Source organism: Scyliorhinus canicula, chromosome 2, assembly GCF_902713615.1.
Source record: "Scyliorhinus canicula chromosome 2, sScyCan1.1, whole genome shotgun sequence".
Taxonomy (NCBI): domain Eukaryota; kingdom Metazoa; phylum Chordata; class Chondrichthyes; order Carcharhiniformes; family Scyliorhinidae; genus Scyliorhinus; species Scyliorhinus canicula.
Window position 1 is genome coordinate 121,559,065 of NC_052147.1, and position 22,260 is coordinate 121,581,324.

General features: G+C 43.4%; 1 protein-coding gene across 1 annotated transcript in view; it reads left to right on the forward strand.

Moving 5' to 3' along the window:
* The window catches only part of meis2a (Meis homeobox 2a), a 138,845-nt gene that overhangs the window by 53,431 nt on the left and 63,154 nt on the right, over positions 1 to 22,260 (forward strand). Inside the window, 1 exon segment of the mRNA XM_038785863.1 lies at positions 1,790 to 1,935. Within this exon segment, the coding sequence (XP_038641791.1) occupies positions 1,790 to 1,935 (146 nt within the window).

Below are 22,260 nucleotides of genomic sequence, written 5' to 3' on the forward strand. Positions count from 1 at the left end.
GAAAATTTGCCCTGCAGCATTCCTTCCTGGCATCGTGGAAGCAGGGTGTTACTCACCAGCACTCTGTACTCGGCAATTGTAATGAGGCTGTGTGAATGTTTCTGGTCCAGCATCATTTTTATGATTATTTCCACCTTTTTGGCTCCCCGTCATGTTTCACGTTCGAGGAGAGGTAGCAAAAGTTAGTGGTTGATGAAGGGTTGTGCAGATGGAGGGAGCTGCGCTGCCTTGGGGCTGGGTGGCTATAATGAAGTGGCTTGTCAGTCTGTAAATACTGGGGTCGCCTCTTCGACGTGATGGAGGGTATCACATTGCAGTGAAAATGGAAACGTCAATAAAATTAATCTGCCAACTCTTTGCTGTGGGTTTTTTTTTCATCTTCTGTGGCCAGAAAGGTAAAAAAAATAACTTGCATAAAAGTTGCCAAGGAGAGAGCTCTTGTTTAATGTAATTGCTCAGTGCCACCAACCCCCTGGTAATCATATAACTAGAAGACAGTAGTAGAATTAGCTTCTGCGTTTGTTGCATTCCTCAGGAAGCTATGTGGCTCTGGCTATGCTGAGTCCTAAGTTTATTGTTTTAGGCTTTCCTGAACAAGGTTTTTACTTAGCATGGGATTTATGGCATTTACTGCTAATGAATGTCTATTCTTAAATTACAAAACCCACAGTCTCAGCGCAATTTCCAGATGTTCTTCCAGGACCTCGGCTTCTTAAACATCAGCAGGGAGCATAAACTCTACACTTCTCTGTTTTCTTCTTTCGTGTGGCTTTAGGCTAATGATGTGCAAGAGAAAAACATAGCCGTTGAATAAAAAAAAAGCCTGATGCTGTTTCAGTATCCTTCATTTATTTTGCATTTGAATATACTTTGGGTCCTTTCTTTCTTCTTTCTTTTTAATGTTATTGGTTCAAATATTAATGGGGAAATATGGTATATATAGGTGCTCTGATTGATGCCTCTCAAAAACAGGAGGACAAGCACGTATGAATTTTAAGAAAGTACGAGTCCAGGATTGCCTTGGTGCAGAGTTTTTTTAGATACATAATTTAGATGCCCTCTAGGCAGGCTTTCAAGGCATTTTCGCCTGAGGGTAAAGAAAAATAACTATGACTGTTAAAAGTAAATGATTTTTGCTAATGCACAATTAATGCAAGGAAAGACAGAACAGTAGTGAGAGTGGATGAAGGTAACTCCTGATTTAAAGAAAGCGCCTTACCTTGATATGTACCTAATTCTCGTAAATATGAGAGTCGGAAGCAGTGATGCAGGAAGACAGGGTGTCATCCCATGCAAATGCATTGGGGGAGGGGTGCAATGATGAACTGTGGTCTGTTCTGTGCAACGAGCCATGACATAGTTACTTACACCTTATGCAAAATCCATGTAATGTTCAGGTTTTATTTTTAAGTAGCCATCTATGGTGAGTTAGAAAATCTCCTAAGCCGTCCCATATACTTAGCAATAAAAAAAAGATCAAAACAAAATTATCATTGCAGCTTTGAAACCAAATATAAATTTAGTTGACAGAAGGCTACTTCTCTCTGTCAAAAGCACAGCAATAATTGCATTAATGATACATGTGTGTTCATGTGAAGTTTATCAAAACAGGATTGGGAAATGCCTTGAGTTAAATATTATTCACATAACAATCCAGTATTTTAATGAGAAATCTTATCAGTTTGCATTATTCCCAATCACTGCAGATCAAATTTGATTAATTTTGTTTGTTATTTGCAGAGTGCTCAAAATGTGTAATCTTTTGCCTTTCTTTGTTCTGTGATCTCAGGTGATGGCTTAGACAACAGTGTTGCCTCACCAGGCACAGGTGATGATGATGATCCAGATAAGGATAAAAAGCGACAGAAAAAGCGAGGCATTTTCCCCAAAGTAGCTACAAATATTATGAGGGCCTGGCTCTTCCAGCACCTCACGGTATGTACAGAGGAAAGTGATCCTGTGCTGGTTAGCGTTGCTTCTTTGATATTGATTTAAATGGTGTCTAAAGTCCATGAGAAAGTGTTTCTTTAATCTGTGAGCAGTGCACTCCATTTTGTTCACAGTTCAACTCATTTTGGTGAGCTCAACAATATATATGAAAGATCACCTTAATAAACAAAGGAGTAGGCCATTTGGCCTTTGAGCCTGCTTTGCCATTCAAGAAAATCGTGTCTGACCTGGTTGTGGTGTCACTCCACTTTCCTGCTTGTCCCCCCATAACCTTTGACTCCCTTGCCTATCAGAAACCTGCGTAACTCTGCCTTGAATAAATCCAATGACGCATCCTCCACTACTACCTGGGGAAGGGAATTCCACAGATTAATGACCTCCGAGAGAAAAATAAATTTGCTGTGCTTCTGTCTTAAAAGAAGGAGACGTCTTACTTTTAAATGGTGGGTTTGTGGTATTGAACTGGAATAGTAGTCCAGAGGCGCAGGCAGATGAAATGAAAATTGCTTATTGTCACAAGTCGGCTTCAAATGAAGTTACTGTGAAAAGCCCCTAGTCACCACATTCCGGCGCCTGTTCGGGGAGGCTGTTACGGGAATCGAACCGTGCTGCTGGCCTGCTTTCAAAGCCAGCGATTTAGCCCTGTGCTAAACAGCCCCTAGAAGGTCAGATGCTGAAATGATGTGGGTTCAAATCCTATCACCGCCATTGGGCAGCACTGCCTCACAGCACCAGGGACCCGGGTTCAATCTGGCCTTGGGTGACTGTCTGTGTAGAGTTTGTACGTTCTCCCTCTATCTACATGGGTTTCCTCCGGGTGCTCCAGTTTGTTCCCACAGTCTAAAGATGTGCAGGTTTGGTGGATTTGCCATGATTTTTTAAAAATAGAAATTTAGAGTACCCAGTTCATTTTTCCAATTAAGGGGCAGTTTAGTGTGGCCAATTCACCTACCCTGCACATTTTTTGGGTTGTGGGGGCGAAACCCACGCAAGCATGGGGAAAATGGGCAAACTCACACGGACAGTGACCCAGAGCCAGGATCGAACCTGGGACCTCAGCGCCGTGAGGCAGCAGCACTAACCACTGCGCCACAGTGCTGCCCAGATTGGCCATGATAAAGTTGCCCCCTAGTGTCCAGGAATGCACAAGCGGGGCTGGGCAGGGGATTGGGTGGGATGCTTTTTCAGAGGGTCAGTGAAGACCCAAAGGGCTGAATGGCCTCCTTCTGCACTGTAGCAATCCTATGATTCTATGAAAGCTGCTGGTGTAATTTAAATATAATTTTCTTTTAAATTGGCATCTCTCATTGATTGTTGCAAGAACCCATTTTGTTCACTCATGGCCTTTAGGGAACGAAATCTGCTGTCCGTACTTGGTCTGGCCTCATTGTGCGAGAAGCTGCCATGTACCTATCGTGGTGGTGTGAACACTGGCCACCCAGTGAAGGAACTGCTCCTCCATCACCATGGCCAGGCATACAGGGCTTTTTTGAAGCATTCAATTCTTATATCTCTCTCTCTGGCCAGAACCTTCTGGCCATTATCACCAGTGGGCTCTTCTGCCCCTGCCGACGGCGCTCCACTGTGTGCGTTTCCCAGCGGTGAGGGGTGCATTCAACGAAACCAGAAGTTCCGGCTACCGACCAATAGCGGGCTGCCTACCGCTGCCACAAAACATGCAGCAGGCTGGGCAGTAGATCCTGTCTCTCTCTCTCTTGTTCCCTGCCACTTTAAATGGCAGGACTGCAACCTCAGAAACATGTCCACCATCCGCTAATTGGTCAGCCCAGTTAAAATTATATATCAAGTTATTGCTCCCAACACGATACGGGGAGTGGACCCACATCTAACCCGGACCTTGAGGTCCTACTCCCAAAGAAGAAAATCCTGCCCCATGTCTTTGAATGAAAGGGCCAGAAATGGACTCTGTGACAACATGCTGTGTGTATGTGTATATATATTGGTCTTCAAAGCATTGCACTTAATCCTGGCTATTGATATACAGTTTAAATGTGAACACTAATTTCTGTTTTGGTTTTGTGGTTATTTCATTACATCTTTACATCTTAACTGTGGCCATTGTGATAGAAGACTCTCAGATCTTAAACTGCCGTATGTTATTCAACCAAAATGGAAATACAGATATCACCTCCTACATAGAACATACAGTGCAGAAGGAGGCCATTTGGCCCATCGAGTCTTCACCGGCCCCACTTAAGCCCTCACTTCCACCCTATCCCCAGAATCCAATAACCCCTCCTAACCTTTTTGGACACTAAGGGCAATTTAGCACAGCCAATCCACCTAACCTGCACATCTTTGGACTGTGGGAGGAAACCGGAGCAGCCGGAGGAAGCCCTCACAGACATGGGGAGAACGTGCAGACTCTGCACAGACAGTGACCCGGCGGGGAATCGAACCTGGGACCCTGGCGCTGCGAAGCCACAGTGCTATCCACTTGTGCTACCGTGCTGCCCAAAGTCTAGACTTAATTTTTATCCCACGTTTAAAAGAGTGAGGGGGACAGCACGGTGGCGCAGTGGGTTAGCACTGTGGCCTCACGACGCCGAGGTCCCAGGTTCGATCCCGGCTCTGGGTTACTGTCCGTGTGGAGTTTGCACATTCTCCCCGTGTTTGCGTGGGTTTCACCCCCACAACCCAAAAATGTGCCAGCTAGGTGGATTGGCCACGCTAAATTGCCCCTTAATTGGAAAAAATGAATTGGGTACTCTAAATTTAAAAAAAGAGTGAGGAACTGTGTTTTAAATTGTGTTTCACAGAACCTCCTACAGACAGCACTTTAGAAATTATTGAACTGCAAGAACTCCCCCTTTTATGTGTAATATCGCTGTTGAAACCCTCTGAAAAGTTATGCATTGTTATTGAAATGTAACTAGGTTTTTACTGATATACTGTCATAATTACTTCTGAACAACACCTCTGACCCCGAAAAACTAATTTTATCTTTGTGTAATGTCAACAATTTTCCAATATTATAATTCTATATTCTTTTAAGCTACAAAAGAAATTTTACTTTCTATAAAGTATGAAGAATAATTAGGGCACTTTACTTTCCAGTTTTCTGTCTATGAGAATTTGGTGTCCTACCTATGTGGTGACATCACTGTTGCTGGGGGTCCCCTTGACTTGGCCCCAGACTCAAATTAATGTTGGGAAACGTGAAATTCAAGTCACAGAAACGGTTGGTCTTTTTGGGTAGCTTTAGTCAAGGTCAGCCTCGAGCACTATTGCAGGCTGCACAATCTAGGCTTATATCACAAATTAAAGCTTCACCTGTAGCTGAGATGCAATTGCCTCTGTCAAATGAGTTCCATCTTAAGAACGGTAAATGTAGGGGTGGTATTAACTGGATGGAGGAAGAACCGACTGACTTTATTCAATATTCCCTGGTAAATTTTGATTTCTTGCTGGACAGTTTTGGAAATACTTTCCTTGATTGATTCATTGTAATATGATGTTCGTTCAACTTGCTCAGCTCAAAGGGTGGGGGGGGGGGGGGGGGGGGGGGGGCGCAAATCACTCTTTAAAATGGAAAAGTACATTAAATAGGAACAGGACATAAGTAAATGTTCTGCACGTGAAAGAATTAATTGGTGTAAATTAGTAGATACTGTGCAACATGTCTTCATCTAGGTTGCCAATATCTTTGTTGAAAGACTGTGTCTTCTGCAGAATACTCCTGTTCTATTTCAATGAGCCTATTCTATATTTTAATTTTTGCTATTTAGTTTTAATACTTTCAAAAAGTATCAATTTCTAAAGATTTAGAAGATGTTTTGGAAACTGTAAATTCATAATCTTGACAAATGTGTTCATGACTTGGCTGTTAAAGAGTTAACCAAAGAAAAAATCTTTCCTGCTGAAATCACAGCAGACATAACGTTTATATATATTAAAAATTGTTCCCATCTGATAACCCCTCGTTCTGACACATTTGTTTAGCCACATTGATGGGTTTAGAAGCAAACTAAGAGGCATTTGTTGAGCTGCTGCAATGTCTTTGTGTGTACTTTAAGTTGGGAGATGTTTTGTACAGTATGTGAGTCCAGTACTACAGCTGGGAAGCAGCTGCTTCATGTGCACTGAAGTGCGCAGCCCCTGTCATCACCTGAATACCTTTAATCAAAAAAAAAATATTTCATTCCTACAGCGACCAAACTTTGCCAAAAGTATTTTCCACCTGCAAAATCAAACACATTTTATCGTGGTTTGGTAGATAAACCTTTGGCAAAGCTACAGCTCCATAAGAAAATGCTAGTGAACCAATACAAATATGAATAGTGGATAAGACCAGTACTTAATAAAAATATTCCATCTAAGATGAAATAGAATGTACATAAATGTGTCTCATCTGCGGGTTCTTAAAGCTAAGCTGCTAAAAGTTCTGGCCTCCAATTTGATTATTTCTTCCAAAATTATGTTTAATGTTTCTGCACTCAAGCAATTAATTCATGACCAAGGTACCAATATGAAAATGAAAATCGCTTATTGTCACGAGTAGGCTTCAAATGAAGTTACTGTGAAAAGTCCCTAGTCGCCACATTCCGGCGCCTGTTCGGGGAGGCTGTTACGGGAATCGAACCGTGCTGCCAGCTTTTGCCTTGATCTGCCTTCAAAGCCAGCGATTAGCCCAGTGAGCTAAACAGCCCCAATATTTGTGCGATTGTTAAAGAATGATAAAGCAGGGAATTCTAAGAATGGAGTGGGTTAATACATGCGCTTGTGACACTGAGGCTTCAATGACCAAAAAGGTCCCAGATTTAACCTGCAGGCTGTACTGCATTTGTTTTATCTCAGCCAAGCTGGTGTTCAGGGCACCGCAATTGACTTCAGCATCCGCAGGCTTTCGTGGGGAGGGAGAAACATGCCAGGGATTCCTCTCCTGATTACTGATCCAGTAACCCCTGCTGGATAGAGCACATGTGGAGACGTTCAGTGAGGACAGAATCAGCTGCAATTCCCTCCCACCACAACGGCGCCCCCCCCGTTTCCACACTTCCCACACATGAACAACAGCCAGTCTAGATGAGGTACTGGGGGTGGTTGGGAGGGGGGCTTCCAGTCATTGATGCAAAACTCAAGCAATCAAGTCAGAGCTTCAGCAGAGAAAAAAGAAAGTAGAGCAAATATTTCCATGCATCAGTCAGTCTAAAATACATTTGTGCTAAGTTTTAGAATCTGTACTTAAATTATCGGCATGCACACAATTAATACAATCACATGATGTCTGCATGGCAATAAAAATCCACATCAACCTATTCCGACAAGATTTTACAGTTACACAGTTGGTGTGAAGTAAAATACTTTCATTGAAATGGTCTCCAGGCACAGTTTGCACATGCACTAATGACGGTGCCATGTAGACTTAGCACTGTACTTTCCCCCATTAAGTCAGAAACTTGCACTTGTTTTAGCAACGAATGTAACTGTTTAGTAACAACCTTTTGTTTTAAATACCAGCTGTAATTTGTCAGTATTTTGTGCAGGAGATTTTATAGATTTAAAATAAGAAGCTACAAAATCGGAAACGAGAAACAAATCAATCCTGATTAGGATGCAGAAAGAGATTTATAGCAATAATCTGTGTTGTCTTTATCTTGCATTCTGGATGCAAACTATAGTTGTGGCATAAGGGCGAGGGCAAAAAGGACCAGCAGACAGGTGAGGGGTGGAGCACCACAACTTGCAGTGACCTTGAGTGGGTGGGAGAGAGAAGTCAATGTGCAGGATTTTCGGGACCCATATGTGAGGACCGAATGTGGGTCCCTAACATTAGGCGACAATGGGACTGGCTCATCAATTTTCCCAAAGTTGGTTTGCTTATTGGTCATCACCCGGACCGCAATCCAATTAAGGATCTTCAAGTGTGTGCCGATCCTGCCAGAAAATCAGAGGAATGTACATACTAGGCTGTCAGTTCTGTTACCTCAGTAATCCAACCTGGAGGGGTAGACACTGCTGAGGAAGGTCCGGGATCAGGAGAGGGCAAATCAGCCCCTTTTGAGAGGTGAATAGAGGTATTTCAGATCATAGTGGCCAAACAGGAAGGCTGATCTGGATGGGTGAGGGTAAGAACCTTCGCTGCCTATACCCACTTGGGGCAGGGAGCCACCTGCTCCAGTAGCCCCGAAGACAGCCACAGGGAAGCTGCTTCCATGAAGTTGGCACCATTCCCATATGGTGGGGGTGAGAGTGGTGGCCTGGAATAATCACTATTAAATCAGCTATTAATTATTCAAATTGGCTGCCCATCTCCTTTTGTCGAACAGCTGATTTACATCTCGACCTGTCGCTGAGAACCTTTTCCATTGGTGGATCTGCATTGGGGCATCGTTCTCACTTCAGCTTAAAAATAAATTTGGGACATAAATTGCCCACGGACAATTTTTTGGAGCAAATAGCCAACAACATGCAACCAGGAGTGCTCACTTGAAACTGGGACATGCAACAACTTGTGGCTCCAGGTGCAGCTTGCCCATTGTTAATGGGTTTATTTCAGGAAGGTTATCCTTCCGATATCAGACCTTTAATAAGTCTCAAGGGTGCCTGGTGAAGTGGTGGGGGAACAATGGGAGGAGGCCAGATCATGAATTGGCAGGGGCTCAGTTGGCAGCTTACTTGCCTCTGAGTCAGCAGGTTGTGGGTTCAAGTCCCACTCCCAAGAGTTGAGTGCAGACTCAAGCTGACTCTCCAGTGCAGTATGGAGGGAGTGCTGTGCTGTTAAAGGTGGTGTTTTTTTGGATGTGATATTAAAGTGAAGCCCTGTCACTCTCTCGCATGAATGTAAAGGATCCCACGGCACTAATTTGAAGAAGAGCAGGGGAGTTATATCTGTACATGTCCAATATTTATGTGCAACATGCCTCACAACGCTATAGACCTGGGTTCGGTCTGTGTGGAGTTTGCACTTTCTCCCCGTGTCTGCGTAGGTTTCCTCCGGTTTCCTCCCACAATCCAAAGATGTGCAGGTTAGGTGCAGTTACAGGAGTGGACCTAAGTGAAATGCTGGATTAGAACATTGGTGTTGGCTCAATTGGCTAAATAGCCTCCTTAACTATAGGAACTCTGTTCTATAGTTCTAATATTTATCCCTCAATCAATATCACAGAAGAACAGATTATCTGGTCCTTTTTGGATTGCTGTTTGATGAAGCTTGTGCAGGGTTCCCTGAAGTACAGCAATGGCTATACTTCAAAAGTATTTCATTGGTTGTCAAGCTCTTTGGGAAATCCTGAACTTATAAAAGGCACTATACAATTGCAAGTCTATTTTTCTTCAAGGGAACAAATGTCCTCTTCCCCCAGCAACAACCCGAAACATGGCCCAACCCAGTATCAGATTCAACGGGCGAAATTCTCCGCCCCCCACGACGGGTGGGAGAATAGCGGGAGGGCCTTCCCGACATTTTTCCCGCCCTCCCGCTATTCTCCCACCCCCCCGCCGAAGTCCCGACCCGAATCGCTGCCGCCGTTTTTTTACGGCCGGCAGCGATTCACAGCTGTTAGATGGGCCGAAGTCCCAGCCCTTTCCGCCGTTTTCACGAACGGCAAACACACCTGGTCTTGCCGTTCGTAAAAACGGCGTCACCAACTCGCTTTTTATAACCATGGCACCAATTGGCACGGCAGTACCACGGCCGTGCCAAGGGTGCCATGGGCCCGCGATCGGTGGGCACCGATCGCGGGCAGCGGGCCCGATGCCCGCGCACTACTTGTCCTTCCGCCGCCCCGCAGTATCCATTCGCGGGGCGGCTGAGGGGCAACCCGGCCCGCGCATGCGCGGGTTTCGCGCAAAAACGCGATGACGTCACCCGCGCATGCGCGGGTTGGAGTCTTCCAAACTGCGCATGCGCGGCTGACGTCATATGACGCGTCAGCCGGCGCTAACTCCGGTAAGCGGGCTTAACGATTTTCGTTAAGCCCGTCTTGCCGGAGCCTACGGCGTCGGGCTGCTAGCCCCGACCGGGGACCAGAATCGGTCCCCCGTCGGGAAGGGGCGCGCTGCCGTAAAACCAGCCCGGGTTTTACGGCAGCTTTACGATTTCTCCCGTTTTGGGAGAATCTCGCCCAACATCTTTCAGACGTCCCTGAGATAACCTGGGTGCGATTCTCCGCTCCCACGCCGGGTGGGAGAATCGCGAGAGGGCCACTCTGGCACCCCCCGCGATTCTCCCACCCCCCCCAAAATCGCGTGTCGCATTTTGCGACACGCCGCTCGGAGAATCGCGGGCCGCCGTTTTTCACGGCGAACCGCAATTCTCCCACCTGGATGGGCCGAGCGGCCGGCCGTTCCCAACCGGTTCACGCCGGCGGCAACCACACCTGGTCGCTGCCGGCGTGAACATGGTGCCAGCAGTTGTTTTGTGGCTTGTGGGGGGCAGAGAGGAGAGTGAGCACCACGGCCGTGCTCGGGAGGGGACTGGCCCGCGATCGGTACCCATCGATCGTTGGGCCGGCATCTCAACGGGACGCACTCTTTCCCCTCCGCCGCCCCGCAAGATCAAGCCGCCACGTCTTGCGGGGCAGCGGAGGGGAAGACGGCAACCGCGCATGCGCGGGTTTGAGCCGTCATCCGTCGTGACGTCAGCCGTGCATGCGTGGGTTGGAGCCGGCCAACCCGCGCATGCGCGGCTGACATCATTAGGCGCACCGGCCGCGTCATTCTCGGCGCGCCGGGCCTTGACGCCAACGACAAGGCCCGGCGGCCGAGATTTACGGCACGGCCCTCCTAGCCCCCCGGGGGGGGGGGGGGGGGGAATAGGGGGCCAGGAGCGGCCTCCGACGCCGTCGTGAACCTCTCCGGGTTTCACGACGGCGTCGGACCTTGCGGAGAATTCCGCCCCAATGGTCTCCAAAATTCACTGGCACAACAAGATCCAATTTTTTTGTTTCCCCCTTTCTGCCCCTTGTACACACATTTGCTTTGAGGTTAGGAGTCGTAGTGGCCAGAGAACAGCCACCATGACAAAGAGAAGAAAATAACAAATTGGTTGAACAATTCGTGATAATCTCTGTATTACATGCACGGTAGCACAGTGGTTAGCACAGTTGCTTCACAGCTCCAGGGTCCCAGGTTCAATCACAGCTTGGCTGTGCGGAGTCTCCACATTCTCCCCATGGGTTTCCTCCAGTTTCCTCCCACAGTCCAAAGATGTGTAGGTTAGGTGGATTGGCCATGATAAATTTATCCTTAGTGTCCAAAAAGGTTAGGTGGGGTTACGGGAATAGGGTGGAGGCGTGGGCTTAAGTAGGATGCTCTTTTCAAGGGCCGGTACAGACTCAATGGGCTGAATGGCCCCTTCTGCACTGTAAATTTTCTGAATCTATGATTATAGTGGTACTGGCTTCCCTATTAATCACCGAAGATATGCGAGAGTGTTGGGGGGTTGAAAAATGTTAAAATGGGGATCATGTTCTCACTTTCCGCCAGATTTATGATCACTAGTTTCACAGCACATGACAACATATTTAAAGCAGCCTCTCGTGGTGCAATTGGTTAATTTAAATGTAACCGTTGTTGCCTGGGTTGTCCGTAGCTTGGGAAATGCAACAATGAAATGGAGGTGGGAGCTGCTGGCTCATGAAGGTAGGTGCCTTTACAAGCAGTCCAGAAGGAGCAGGAATGGCCGATCCAAGAAGACTTTGAACTCCCCTTATCCTAGTGTAGCCATTCTCCTCACATGCCATAGTCGCAGATCTCCAAACTCCCTGCCTTCCCCATAAACATTGACACCCATACTAAGTTGCAATTGTGTTCAATCCCCACGTCCCATACCCCTCATCCTCCAGATCACGACCTCTGCCCTTGCACTTTCCCAATTGCTCTCTTTTCCTTCATCATCTCCTCCACCAGGTTCAGCTCTCCAGCATTCCCCTAATCCTGAATGCCTCTTTCTTCTCACCTCCTCTAACCTCAGTCATGTGTGTCTGGCTTTTTTCTTATTCACTTGTCTTTCTTCTACTACCTCCCTTGCTACCCCACTCCCAGCCCTCCTCTCTAGCATTTTTACTTCCCAGTTGCTTCTCTCTCTCTCTCTCCCTCTCAGCACCCACCTCCATGCCGCTTTCTCTCTTAAGTGCCATGAGCTGTCCCTGAGTACCCCTGGCTGCATCGTTCTGTCACTGATTTTCCTTGCCCAACAAGCCTATCTATCCAACCAGCTACTAAGTGGAAGGAAAAAACAAAGAAGTTACAATGAGATCCTGCCGTTAAGTTTTTTCAGAATAATACGATAATACGAACAGAAGAAATAGGAGCAGGAGTAGGCCATTCAGCCCATCGAGCCTGATCCGCCATTCAATAAGATCACGGCAGATCTGATTATGGCCATAATGCCACTTTCTTGCCCATCCTCCATAACCCAGGAATCGCATGTCAATCAAAAATCTGTCTACCTCTGTGCCCTTAGCCTGGACACACACCCTGCTCAATTTTCCCTGCCAATACCTGGCTTCCCAGTAAATATTGTGACCACTATCTGTTTGGTGCACACTTTACCCACCTGCTTATTTCACAACGCCTTAAAGGAAGCACTGATCTCACTGTGCAAGGGAGCCATGCACTGGGTATGTAGGTGCACTGATGCATATCATTGGTGAATTAAATATTTCTGAGACATTTATGTTCTTATTTATTGTCTTACATGCAAATCTTAATCCATATTTTGTACTAATTGGCCCATAACCCTAAATGATCAAACGGGGAGTAATTATGTTCCACTCGTCTCTTGTTATCCTGTTTTATACTTTAACACTGTTGGTTAGAAAAAGTCTGGGAACAGACTGGAACTTCCCTCTCTCACGGCATACAATCCAGCAGCATCATGGATTTCAGTAGCTTAGATTATTGATAGCATTATCCATTCATAATGTCACTAGAGTGAATGGTCGTGACATCACATGAGAGAGATAGATACACACTAACTGAACTGCCTCTAATCAACAATTCTAAAGGGGGCTATAGAGTAATGGAGAGACACTCGTAGGCCTACAGATATTTCCCTTATTAACACTGGACTATGTGATAGCTCAGCACAGTGCCCCTTCCCCTTTACGAATGTTTGTTCTTTCAGGAGACCTTTTGAAAGGAGAGGACAAGTAACTCATAGTATTTGTTTACCACCCCCCTCAGCAGTAAGGTTGTGAGTTCAATCCTTTCAACACACGTACTGACCAAGGCCGAGCCACAACTCTTTGAAAGGGTAAAAATGCTTTCCGGTTTCAACGAAAGTTAGAATATGACCCTTTAAAAGCCTTACTGGTGCTTGAGACTTCTAAACCTTAAGTCAGAAAGATAGTGAAAGAAAGGTGAATATTGGATCCTCATTTCTAAACTGTCACTTTGATGTAAAGACATTATTAGTAAATGAAGGTATATTGATTGTGGCTCCAGGGTCAGGATTAACCAGAATGGTCACTGCTCCGTTGAAGCAGTGGGTATTCTGCCTTGCAGCTATGGCCTTTTTGGAGGTCAGGTGCCCTGTGCCCGTTTGCACAGAGGAATTAGACAGAACATGCGTCTGTAGGCTGATTACTTAACCAAAGACAAAATAATGAGTCCTAAGCAAATACTAACTAATTGAAAGGGCTGTAAATCCATTACATATTGGTCAGGGATAATCAGGAGTATTTAATCACTTTTATCTATTCAGGAGCACTGAAGCTGCAAGAGCAAAGCCCTGAACCTTGCCATGTGCTTATTATTCTCATCATTATCAAAATTACTTCACAGCTGTTCTTTGCTACATCACCTCAGCTGGAGATTTAGTAACCTGTAAAATGTTTTTAATTTGGAGTCGAGTGAATATTGCTGTAGAAATGACTGGGAGGTTTTCGTTTCCCCGTCCTGTAGGGCATGGCTGTCTTTTAGTGCAAAAAGCTTGGCAGAAGCACCCACCCAGAGCACTCCTTCTACACGCAAGTCAAAAGTTTCACTTTGGTTGGCTCTTACTCAGCCTTGACATTTCCCAGTTTATTGACGAATGATTACGATTCCCTACGACTGAAGTAATGTGAGAATTTTCCCATCTGGCTATGCTAATTCAAACAAGTATACAACTAAAACACTGCAGAATTCAATGCAAGTTCTCTTCATTGTCCTCCCATTTTTTAATAACATTGTTTTAAAGCGTTTTTTTCTGCTTCCCTCTTTGTGAAGGCCAACCTGTTCTTGTACTACAGTAATCCCTTCCTTAAGCAGTATTGTTTTTCACATCAAAAAGACTAATTGAATTATCTCATTAATTTAATTTGTTAAGCAAATGTATTTCACCATCGCAGGATGTGCTCTTGCAGGGAGGATCCTAAGACTTCGCTTCTGAATGGGTCATTGCTGCATTCTAGCATTCATGCATTCATTAGCTTTGTCGGAAGAAAGGAACATTGGTTGTTTTTTTTTAAACAACCAAGCAGCATGGAGCAACTTTTTCACCGACCGCAGGGGTCTTTCTACATATGTTCTCAACTCTGAGCCATTGTCACCTCCTCTGAACAACTCTGAGGGACAAAAACAACAAAGGCTGGCCACAGTAATTCCCAGCAGTTAGTTTAATGCTGCAAAAGGGGGCAAAAAAGTAAAGTATAGTTTCCACTCATTATCGGTTTGTGTTCATTTTTTTAAATAGTTCTTTTGTTGCTGTGGAGAAAGTTTTTAGTGTTGCGGTTTATAATGGGGGAGGGGTAATGATATGCAGAAGGTGTGTTTCTTTTAGCATGCAGATATTTAATTATTCAGGTTTCTGAACTTTAAACATTGAAATGTATAAGACTTGAGTTTTGGCCTATTGTGTGAATAGAGCAGATCACGTAACAATGCTTAACGCTAGATGCCGGGCGCTTGGGGATGCTGGAATTTTACACTAACATTTCCTTGTAGTTATTTTATGCAAATGAAAGCAGAATTAAACATCATTGAAGCTGTTGCATTCTTTTTCGATTTTGCCCAGCAACATTACCATTGAGTTAAACAAAAACCCCTATTGATTTGGTATGGTTTTAAAAATACTCAAAGCCAAGCAGTAAAGATATCTTGCTCAGACTGACCCAGGAATGATTTTCATTGACTGCAGAGGAAGGATCCTTAAACTAGATATATTGAAAAGCCCTCAGATCACTCAATTAGCCCCTTGGCTTCCTTTGCCTTTCCTCTCAAGGACTCTCCTGTATGCTCTGCAAAGAATATATTTGATCACAGAATGAAAACAGGAAGTGCTCAGACACAAAGACCTCCCCCCTATAAATGTTCTCATCAATTTTCAGAGAGATGTCCTTATCTTTGCTACAACAACCACATGGAGGCTGCTTTTATTTCAGCATAGAGGCTTTCAGACCTTCGTTAGAATGTGACAGCCGTTGATGGAATAAAAACATACCTTTTCTGGTTTTTCTTTTTAAAAGCCTTCTGAAATGAAATACCGCAATCTTTTCTGAAAAAGCCACAAGTTTATATTTAAGGTCACAATACAATTGCTCATTTCACTCGCCTGCACATAGAGGTTAGCCAGAAGATCACTGGAATGCAAAATAATAATTCTGGAAGAGAAAAATAATTGACGTTTTTGAACTTAAATTATGACAAATTTTGGTCATTGGCACAATTTCATTTCTGTCACCATGGCAACACTCTGGTGATGAAAATTATCATCAAGTCTGATACAACACACATGGCCTTTGAGCTGTTAGGCTAACAGTTAACCATGTTACACATGGCTACAGGCAATCTTATCCTCAGAGAGGATGTTTGCTTGACACAAAGACTAGTCCACCCATTATAGTATGGACCTAGGTGTGAGCACACCCTGTTTGAGAGACTGCCCTTTTTTCCAGCAAGAGTTCAGCAGGGCCTCTTTTACATTCTGTCTTGTTGCAGTAGAATGCACTGCCGCTCAACTGGCAGAGTTTCTATGGCCTCGATAGCCAAAACACATCTGCTCATTGTTTGCTTTAATAATTGCCAAAGTTATGTTTTACACTGTCATCAGGCTTTCAGTGAAGGAAAATAATATATAAAAATAGCATTATTGACGAGGTATTCTGGGCCAGTTCTTTAAAAACAGTAGTATTTTGAGTTATTCTTAATGTATGTTTTTAATACAAATTCCAATACTCTTTTAAATTTTGAACTGAATTTACTGTCTCAGTTTAACCCATTCTGGCTCTTTGGGCTGTCTTTTTTTTAAAACCTAGCTTGGGGGGGGGGGGGGGGGGGGCACGGGGAGGTGGTCACTGAGATTCAAAACTGATTGAGGCTCCTAGCCTCATTTGTCATATGCTTGTTTGCTGTAGGGACTCGATGTCAGCACTTTGGTCACCCATAGCAACCTAGGGACAGTTCACTTGTCACAGACTGTGCCTATAGAAAACTAAATGTTCCAGAGCTCATCAGTCACAGAGCTATCAGATAATTATGGCAAAGGCCACCAAAGCCTCTGCTTTTATCAAACAAGGTTCTCTGCAGCCTTTTTTGCACAATGGAAAGGACAGAAGTCAACACTGTCTGCCATCTGTTGTCTTTGTCCTGTTTTCTCACATGAGGTAATGAAGCTATGAGATGGGGATATTAACCCCTCCAGGATTGTAATAACTAACCATTTTTTAAGTCAGGTATAAAAAAAATTCTTTACAGCAAGACAGATATGTTCTCTAAATTACAGGTTTGAATCCAGTTACATTTGTTTGAAATCCTCCAGCTCAGCCACTATTACAGAAGAGAATTAAGGCTATATTTTGTCAGGGCAAATGGAGCCAACAATCAGGTGACATTTAGCCCCTCTTCAATCTGCACCACAGAAAACAGTTTTTGTCAATTGTTTTGTGCTCTGTGAATATTTAGGTGATGATAGAATACCTTTTCCGCCAAATTGTCATGCCAGCACTATTTAATGTTTTTTTTTCTCTCAGTAGTGCTGGGAGGATTTCTTTATCTCAAGAGATGGCAAGTCAGAATGATAGCAGCCATCCCCCAGTCCACAATATTTTTCTGCTTAACCAACAGGTTAAGTTTGCCTGAAAACAAACGATTACAACCCCAAGCTAATGTTGTCAAAAATATAGCATTACTGTAGTTTTTCCAAGACTGAAGTATGAAAGGATTTTGTTTCCTCACTGGGATGCTTATTATACCCTGACATTTTCATTTTGCTTTTCCTAAAGTGTCCAGTCGCATGTTTATGACACCCGTAAAATGCACCTTTTGCCTCTTTAATTGACATAGAGGATGTTGAGCCTAAACACAAAACAAAATTTGGCCCTGTCTTACATCTTCTCAGTATTAATTCTAAACCTAATCCTAATGTTCAGAAATAGACCACAATAAAAGTATAAATATGCACTCTTGGAGGACAAGCTGGTTCCTGGCAGATTTAGAGATGTATTTGAAACAGCTAAAGCTTTAGCCTTATTTCAAATGCACAGAATACAGTGCATGATTCATTTGGACAGTGACTAGTAGAAAAGATTGTCAGAAGCTTGAATTATAATGCTGCTGGAAATATTAGCATGTTTTGAACACTTCTTTCTCATCTAATAGTAAGATGTTAAGATGTTTTCATGCCTTACAGATCACCTTCTTTATAAAGTGCTACTGTAGGTAAATCCCAAATCCAGCTTAGCTACACTTCAAAGGGCATAAATATTTTTGAACTAGCAGAACTCAAACACAGTGCTTATTGATGACTTTATCTGGAAAACACAAAAGATGACTGGAACAGTTCAAGCAATTGGTTTTTCTTCAGGAATATTTTTGGAGCTAAGGCGTGCGGTCGCCTTTATTGCTGTAGAGTGCTTTAGAAGTGAAGAGTAATCTTCACTTTTTGTGTTTGGTGCTCTATTTCTCTCAAAGAAGCAGACAAGTGTCTGGAAATGTATGGGGCGGATTATTTTAATCTCAGATTTTCACATACTTAATATTTTTAACCATCTATTGGAATTAATCACTGTTCTTGGGGGTACCACTTTAATCCCAGCTAAAAATGTTCTGAAAAATATTTTGCAAAGAGCTTTGTAAACTTTAACCGAACCATGATTCTGTACCAGTAAGTATTTCCCCAAGATTAGATTTTCACTTAGCGCCCAAATGAGCGTTTATTTTTGTAAGCCCTCAGTATCTTCCTGCTAACACCCGCCATTTAATATTCCTACGTTGCAAGATCAAAATTAAAGGATTGATGAAGTGAACTCACCTGCCCTCCTATAAATAACTCGGAAATTACCTTACCATGAAGGCCTTCCATTTATCAGCATTGAGAATCCAGACTCTTAAATCTATACTAATTTTTTAGTCATGTGCTTCCTATCAAAATTGCTTATTTGCAATATAATGCGCAGATAAAAGGGATGTAATCCCAAGGAGATTGTGAAAAGTACTTATATAAGGAATGATTTGATAGGGTGTTTTATGTCAGTATTCCACACAATCCAGCTTCTTTGGCAGCACCAACGTTCGCAAAGCAGGATTGCGTACTTTTTTTTTGCAAGCGCTGCTGGAGGGCGTTGTTGATGAGCTGCTGCTTTCAATGTAGTTGCCATTAATCATAGGCTGCCATGTTGTGACGCAGGTTCTAAAAATGTACCATTGAGATGTTGTTATGTGCTGGAGGCCCACAAACAGCCCAGGTCTTTGATATTCGTCTCACACCAGGGTAAAGAAAATCCAGAGCAAAAGTGCAAACAGACAAAGAACTGGAAGGGTCGTGGAGAGGCGAGGGGGTGGGGGGGGGGGGGGGGGGGGGGGGGGGGGGGTGTTGCGGCTGTGGAGGGGAAGAAAGTAATAAAATCAAAAACAGACACCGGGACTCTTAAAGTTTGGTTTGCCAGGGCTGCAATAAATCTTTACCGTTTGACTTCAAAATTAAACTCAGCGCCATTGCATTGACACAATTTTTGATTAGGATACATTCCATATCGTTTGTGGTAATGTCATTCGAGTTGCCTTAAAGAATGTACCTCAGACTTTGCATTTGTTTTAATGGTTTTGTTTTTGACAGTAATAATTTTTGATATCTAAGCATGGAATACATTGCAACCGCTAAACCACTCCTTTGTATGTCCAGAATTGTGAGCGGGTTTACTTTGCCAATAAAATAGGAAGCAAGGCAACTACAGAGGTGGCTGCTTATGAATATTCATGCTGCCAACCCCTCCTTTCTTAGGGGCTCTTGAGATTTTCTGATGTCAAAAGCAAGCTTGCACAGGCTGTTATGACACCGTTCACAGCCACCTCAGCAACCCTTTGCCAGCAAAGAGAAAAAAAGCCTGTAATTATCCACACTTTTCTGAATCCCCCCCCTTAATGTTCATTATTTAAACCAGCAGCAATTACAAGTTCAAAGGGGTTTAGGAGGCTAGTAACCTGCATAATCACTGCCAAATTAAGCAGGACTCATTCGTCACAGAACAGTACACTCTGAGCAGTGAATCATGCATGCAGTGACAGGCACTGATTTACATGAAGACAGAAAGCCATGGCCTGTGAGGTAGGGTTGAGCAATTCTCTATCCTCCAGTATCCTGGCGTGTACCCTATTCAGTTTGTTTTGGGGGGTGGGGAGGGTAGAAATCACAGCTATCGCTCGCATGCAGGTAAACCCATTAAGCAATTGTAATTTATACTTTTAGCTCCTGGTTTGCTTGCTGTGTTAGCTGCACAGTAATCGAGTGACATGCCGAGTACTTTGGCTGATGGGCACAAACTGAACATTGCGTGCCCTTAACTTAGCTTCCTGCAGCTAGAGAGATACTGAGCAGTGTCTATAGAATTGCCTTTCAGGTGGGGATTGAGCATTCCAGGGGAGAATCTCAGTGAGATCCTATTACAACACTGAGTGACCAGGGTCATACAAAAGAATATGGCAAAGAGAAAAATGAAAAAAAAAGACAGATCTTGGTTTCAACCGGCCCAGGTGCTTCTTTTTCTTCAGTCCAAATTTGACAATTTGCATCAACGAGCCTTCTCTAATGTCTGGAGCCCGGTGAAAATCTTTCTGACTGAAATTTCTTCTTCTGAAATCTGCCCTGCTCTGTAACACATTGTATGATTTGTGCAAACTGTGTAGCATCTATTTGTGTGTGCAGAAAGCAATTTTTCAACTGATAATTTTTTTTTAAAATAAGAAAGAAAAGCTATTTTCTGCTGACTGCACAGCCCCCCCACACACCCTACCCAACACCACAACCACACACAGTCAGGAGGATGAAATGGGGCAGACATTATCAGCATCTCTCCTTGGTTGATTTACTAGGAGGCACATGGTAAAGTGAGAAGGAATTCCCTGCCCAAGCAGTTTTATGTTCCTTTTATGGACTAATGGCCAAGACTTGGCAAACCTGCCCCTTAGGAAAGCCCCAAGTTCAACTGAGAGTCAATTGCTGATATCCTACTTGATGCCCCAGTGTTGTGGCATAGTAGCTGTCTTGCCCCATTCCTAGACTACCCGAAGATTTTCTTTGATAGGCACCAGTTCCTTAACTCAGCTTTTACCTTCGTGCACTTTAAAACTCCTACTGACCACAACAATTAACAGCACTCCATTACTGAAAGAAAATCTAAGTATTCTTTGCATAGTATCATCACTTCCGGCTTGTAAATAAGATTAACATGGGATTTTGACGATATATGCTTAGGAATCATTCTTAATAGTATGAAAGTATGCCGTAGAAGATATATTTTGCATACAAATTTAAAATCTTTAAATGAATGATGCGGCTACCTATTGCTGCGAGTTTTCAATTCACTATACTTTTGAAAATAGCTTTTGTTGGATGTGGAGAGTTGAATAACAACCACCTTTATGTTAATTGGGGAGCAGGAAGATGCTTTCTGAGAGAACTAGGCATGGCTATTAAACACAACCAGGTCTGACTGTGGCTCAGACCAAGATGAACAGAAATCAAAATGCTGCAAATCCCGTCTAGTCACCTCAGAATCTTGTACTGTACAGTAACTGCTCACAGTTATATAGGCAATAAATGCTGCTCGACACAGCAGGCAGACAGTAAAGAAAACAGGAATAACAGTTTGAGACAATTGAGTTTCCGTTATGCACACCTACTCTCTTACGTCAAAAAAAGGTTATCCTGAGGGGCCATTGCAACTGGTGCCTGCTTTGAAGGTATTAGTTAAGCCAGTGTCTGCTGACCATAGTCTGCAGTTTGATTGCTTGATTACTTCATTAATTATTCCGTCAAGTAAAAAACAACAGCTGTCTTCTACTTTTAGTCAACTGCAATTCAGCATATGCTGTCTAAGCTATTTGGGCTACTTCTGTTGGCAGTTTTGTTCCTTTCTTCCTATATGATTCTGAAAGTTGTTGAAAAGAATTGAGACACTTGTCAACAGGAAAGAACTTGAGGTTTATCAAATCTGTTTCAGACCTATTATATAGCCAGCTCAAAGGCTAATGACCTGCTGGTGTGCTCAACAATTTAGTCAGCATTACTGGAGTTGGTAATGATCACAATGGTTGAACATCAGTATTGTCATGCTAATAACAAAGAAACATAAATGACCAGCAGCTTTAGCTAGGATATGGAAGGACAGTTGCTCTTTTATTATCTTTTGTAATAAAGGATAATTTGATAGAAACCAAAGGGTCAGAGCTCTTGTGTGTTACCATTTTTTCATTGCTGTAATCTGAACTAGCTGATGAGCAGTCTCTAGGGAGGAGTCAGGATCACTTTAGACTTCCTGTTAGACCAGACTGGGAAAACAGTTAATGAAAGAAAACAAGCAAATGCTGGTAGTTCAGGCAAAAGGTAATTGGTAAGACCTCAAATATATGTCATGCATGTATGCCCAAAGAATCTTTGATGCTGATAGTCTGCCTTAATGCTCCATTTTTATTGTGGCTAGCATGATAGTGTGCAATTTTTGTTTTTAACTATTAAATTACACGATAAAGAAATGAGCTGTATACAACATTGTTTCAGATACATATAATCCCCATTTATATTTATAAATCCACAGAGACCACAGTTAGTATGGTTCATCCAAAGTAAATTTCTTTCCCAAGAGTTGATCATAGCATTTCCCTAAGTCAATTCACAGGAGGAAGGAGGGTGTTAAGTATTTTCTCCAGTATGTGTGCTGATTTTTCATTTCCAACTGATAACAGCAATAGATGAAGATGTGTGATACTAATCTTCTGTTTCACAGCTACAGAGAGCTATGTGGTGGAAGTTATTTTTTTTAAAGCAATAGGGCTTGCTTCAGTCTAGGCCTTTTAAACCTTGGAATCCAAAATTGAATCTCTGAAATGTAAGTCTTGGACTAGGCATCACCTTCATGGGTCTCCCAA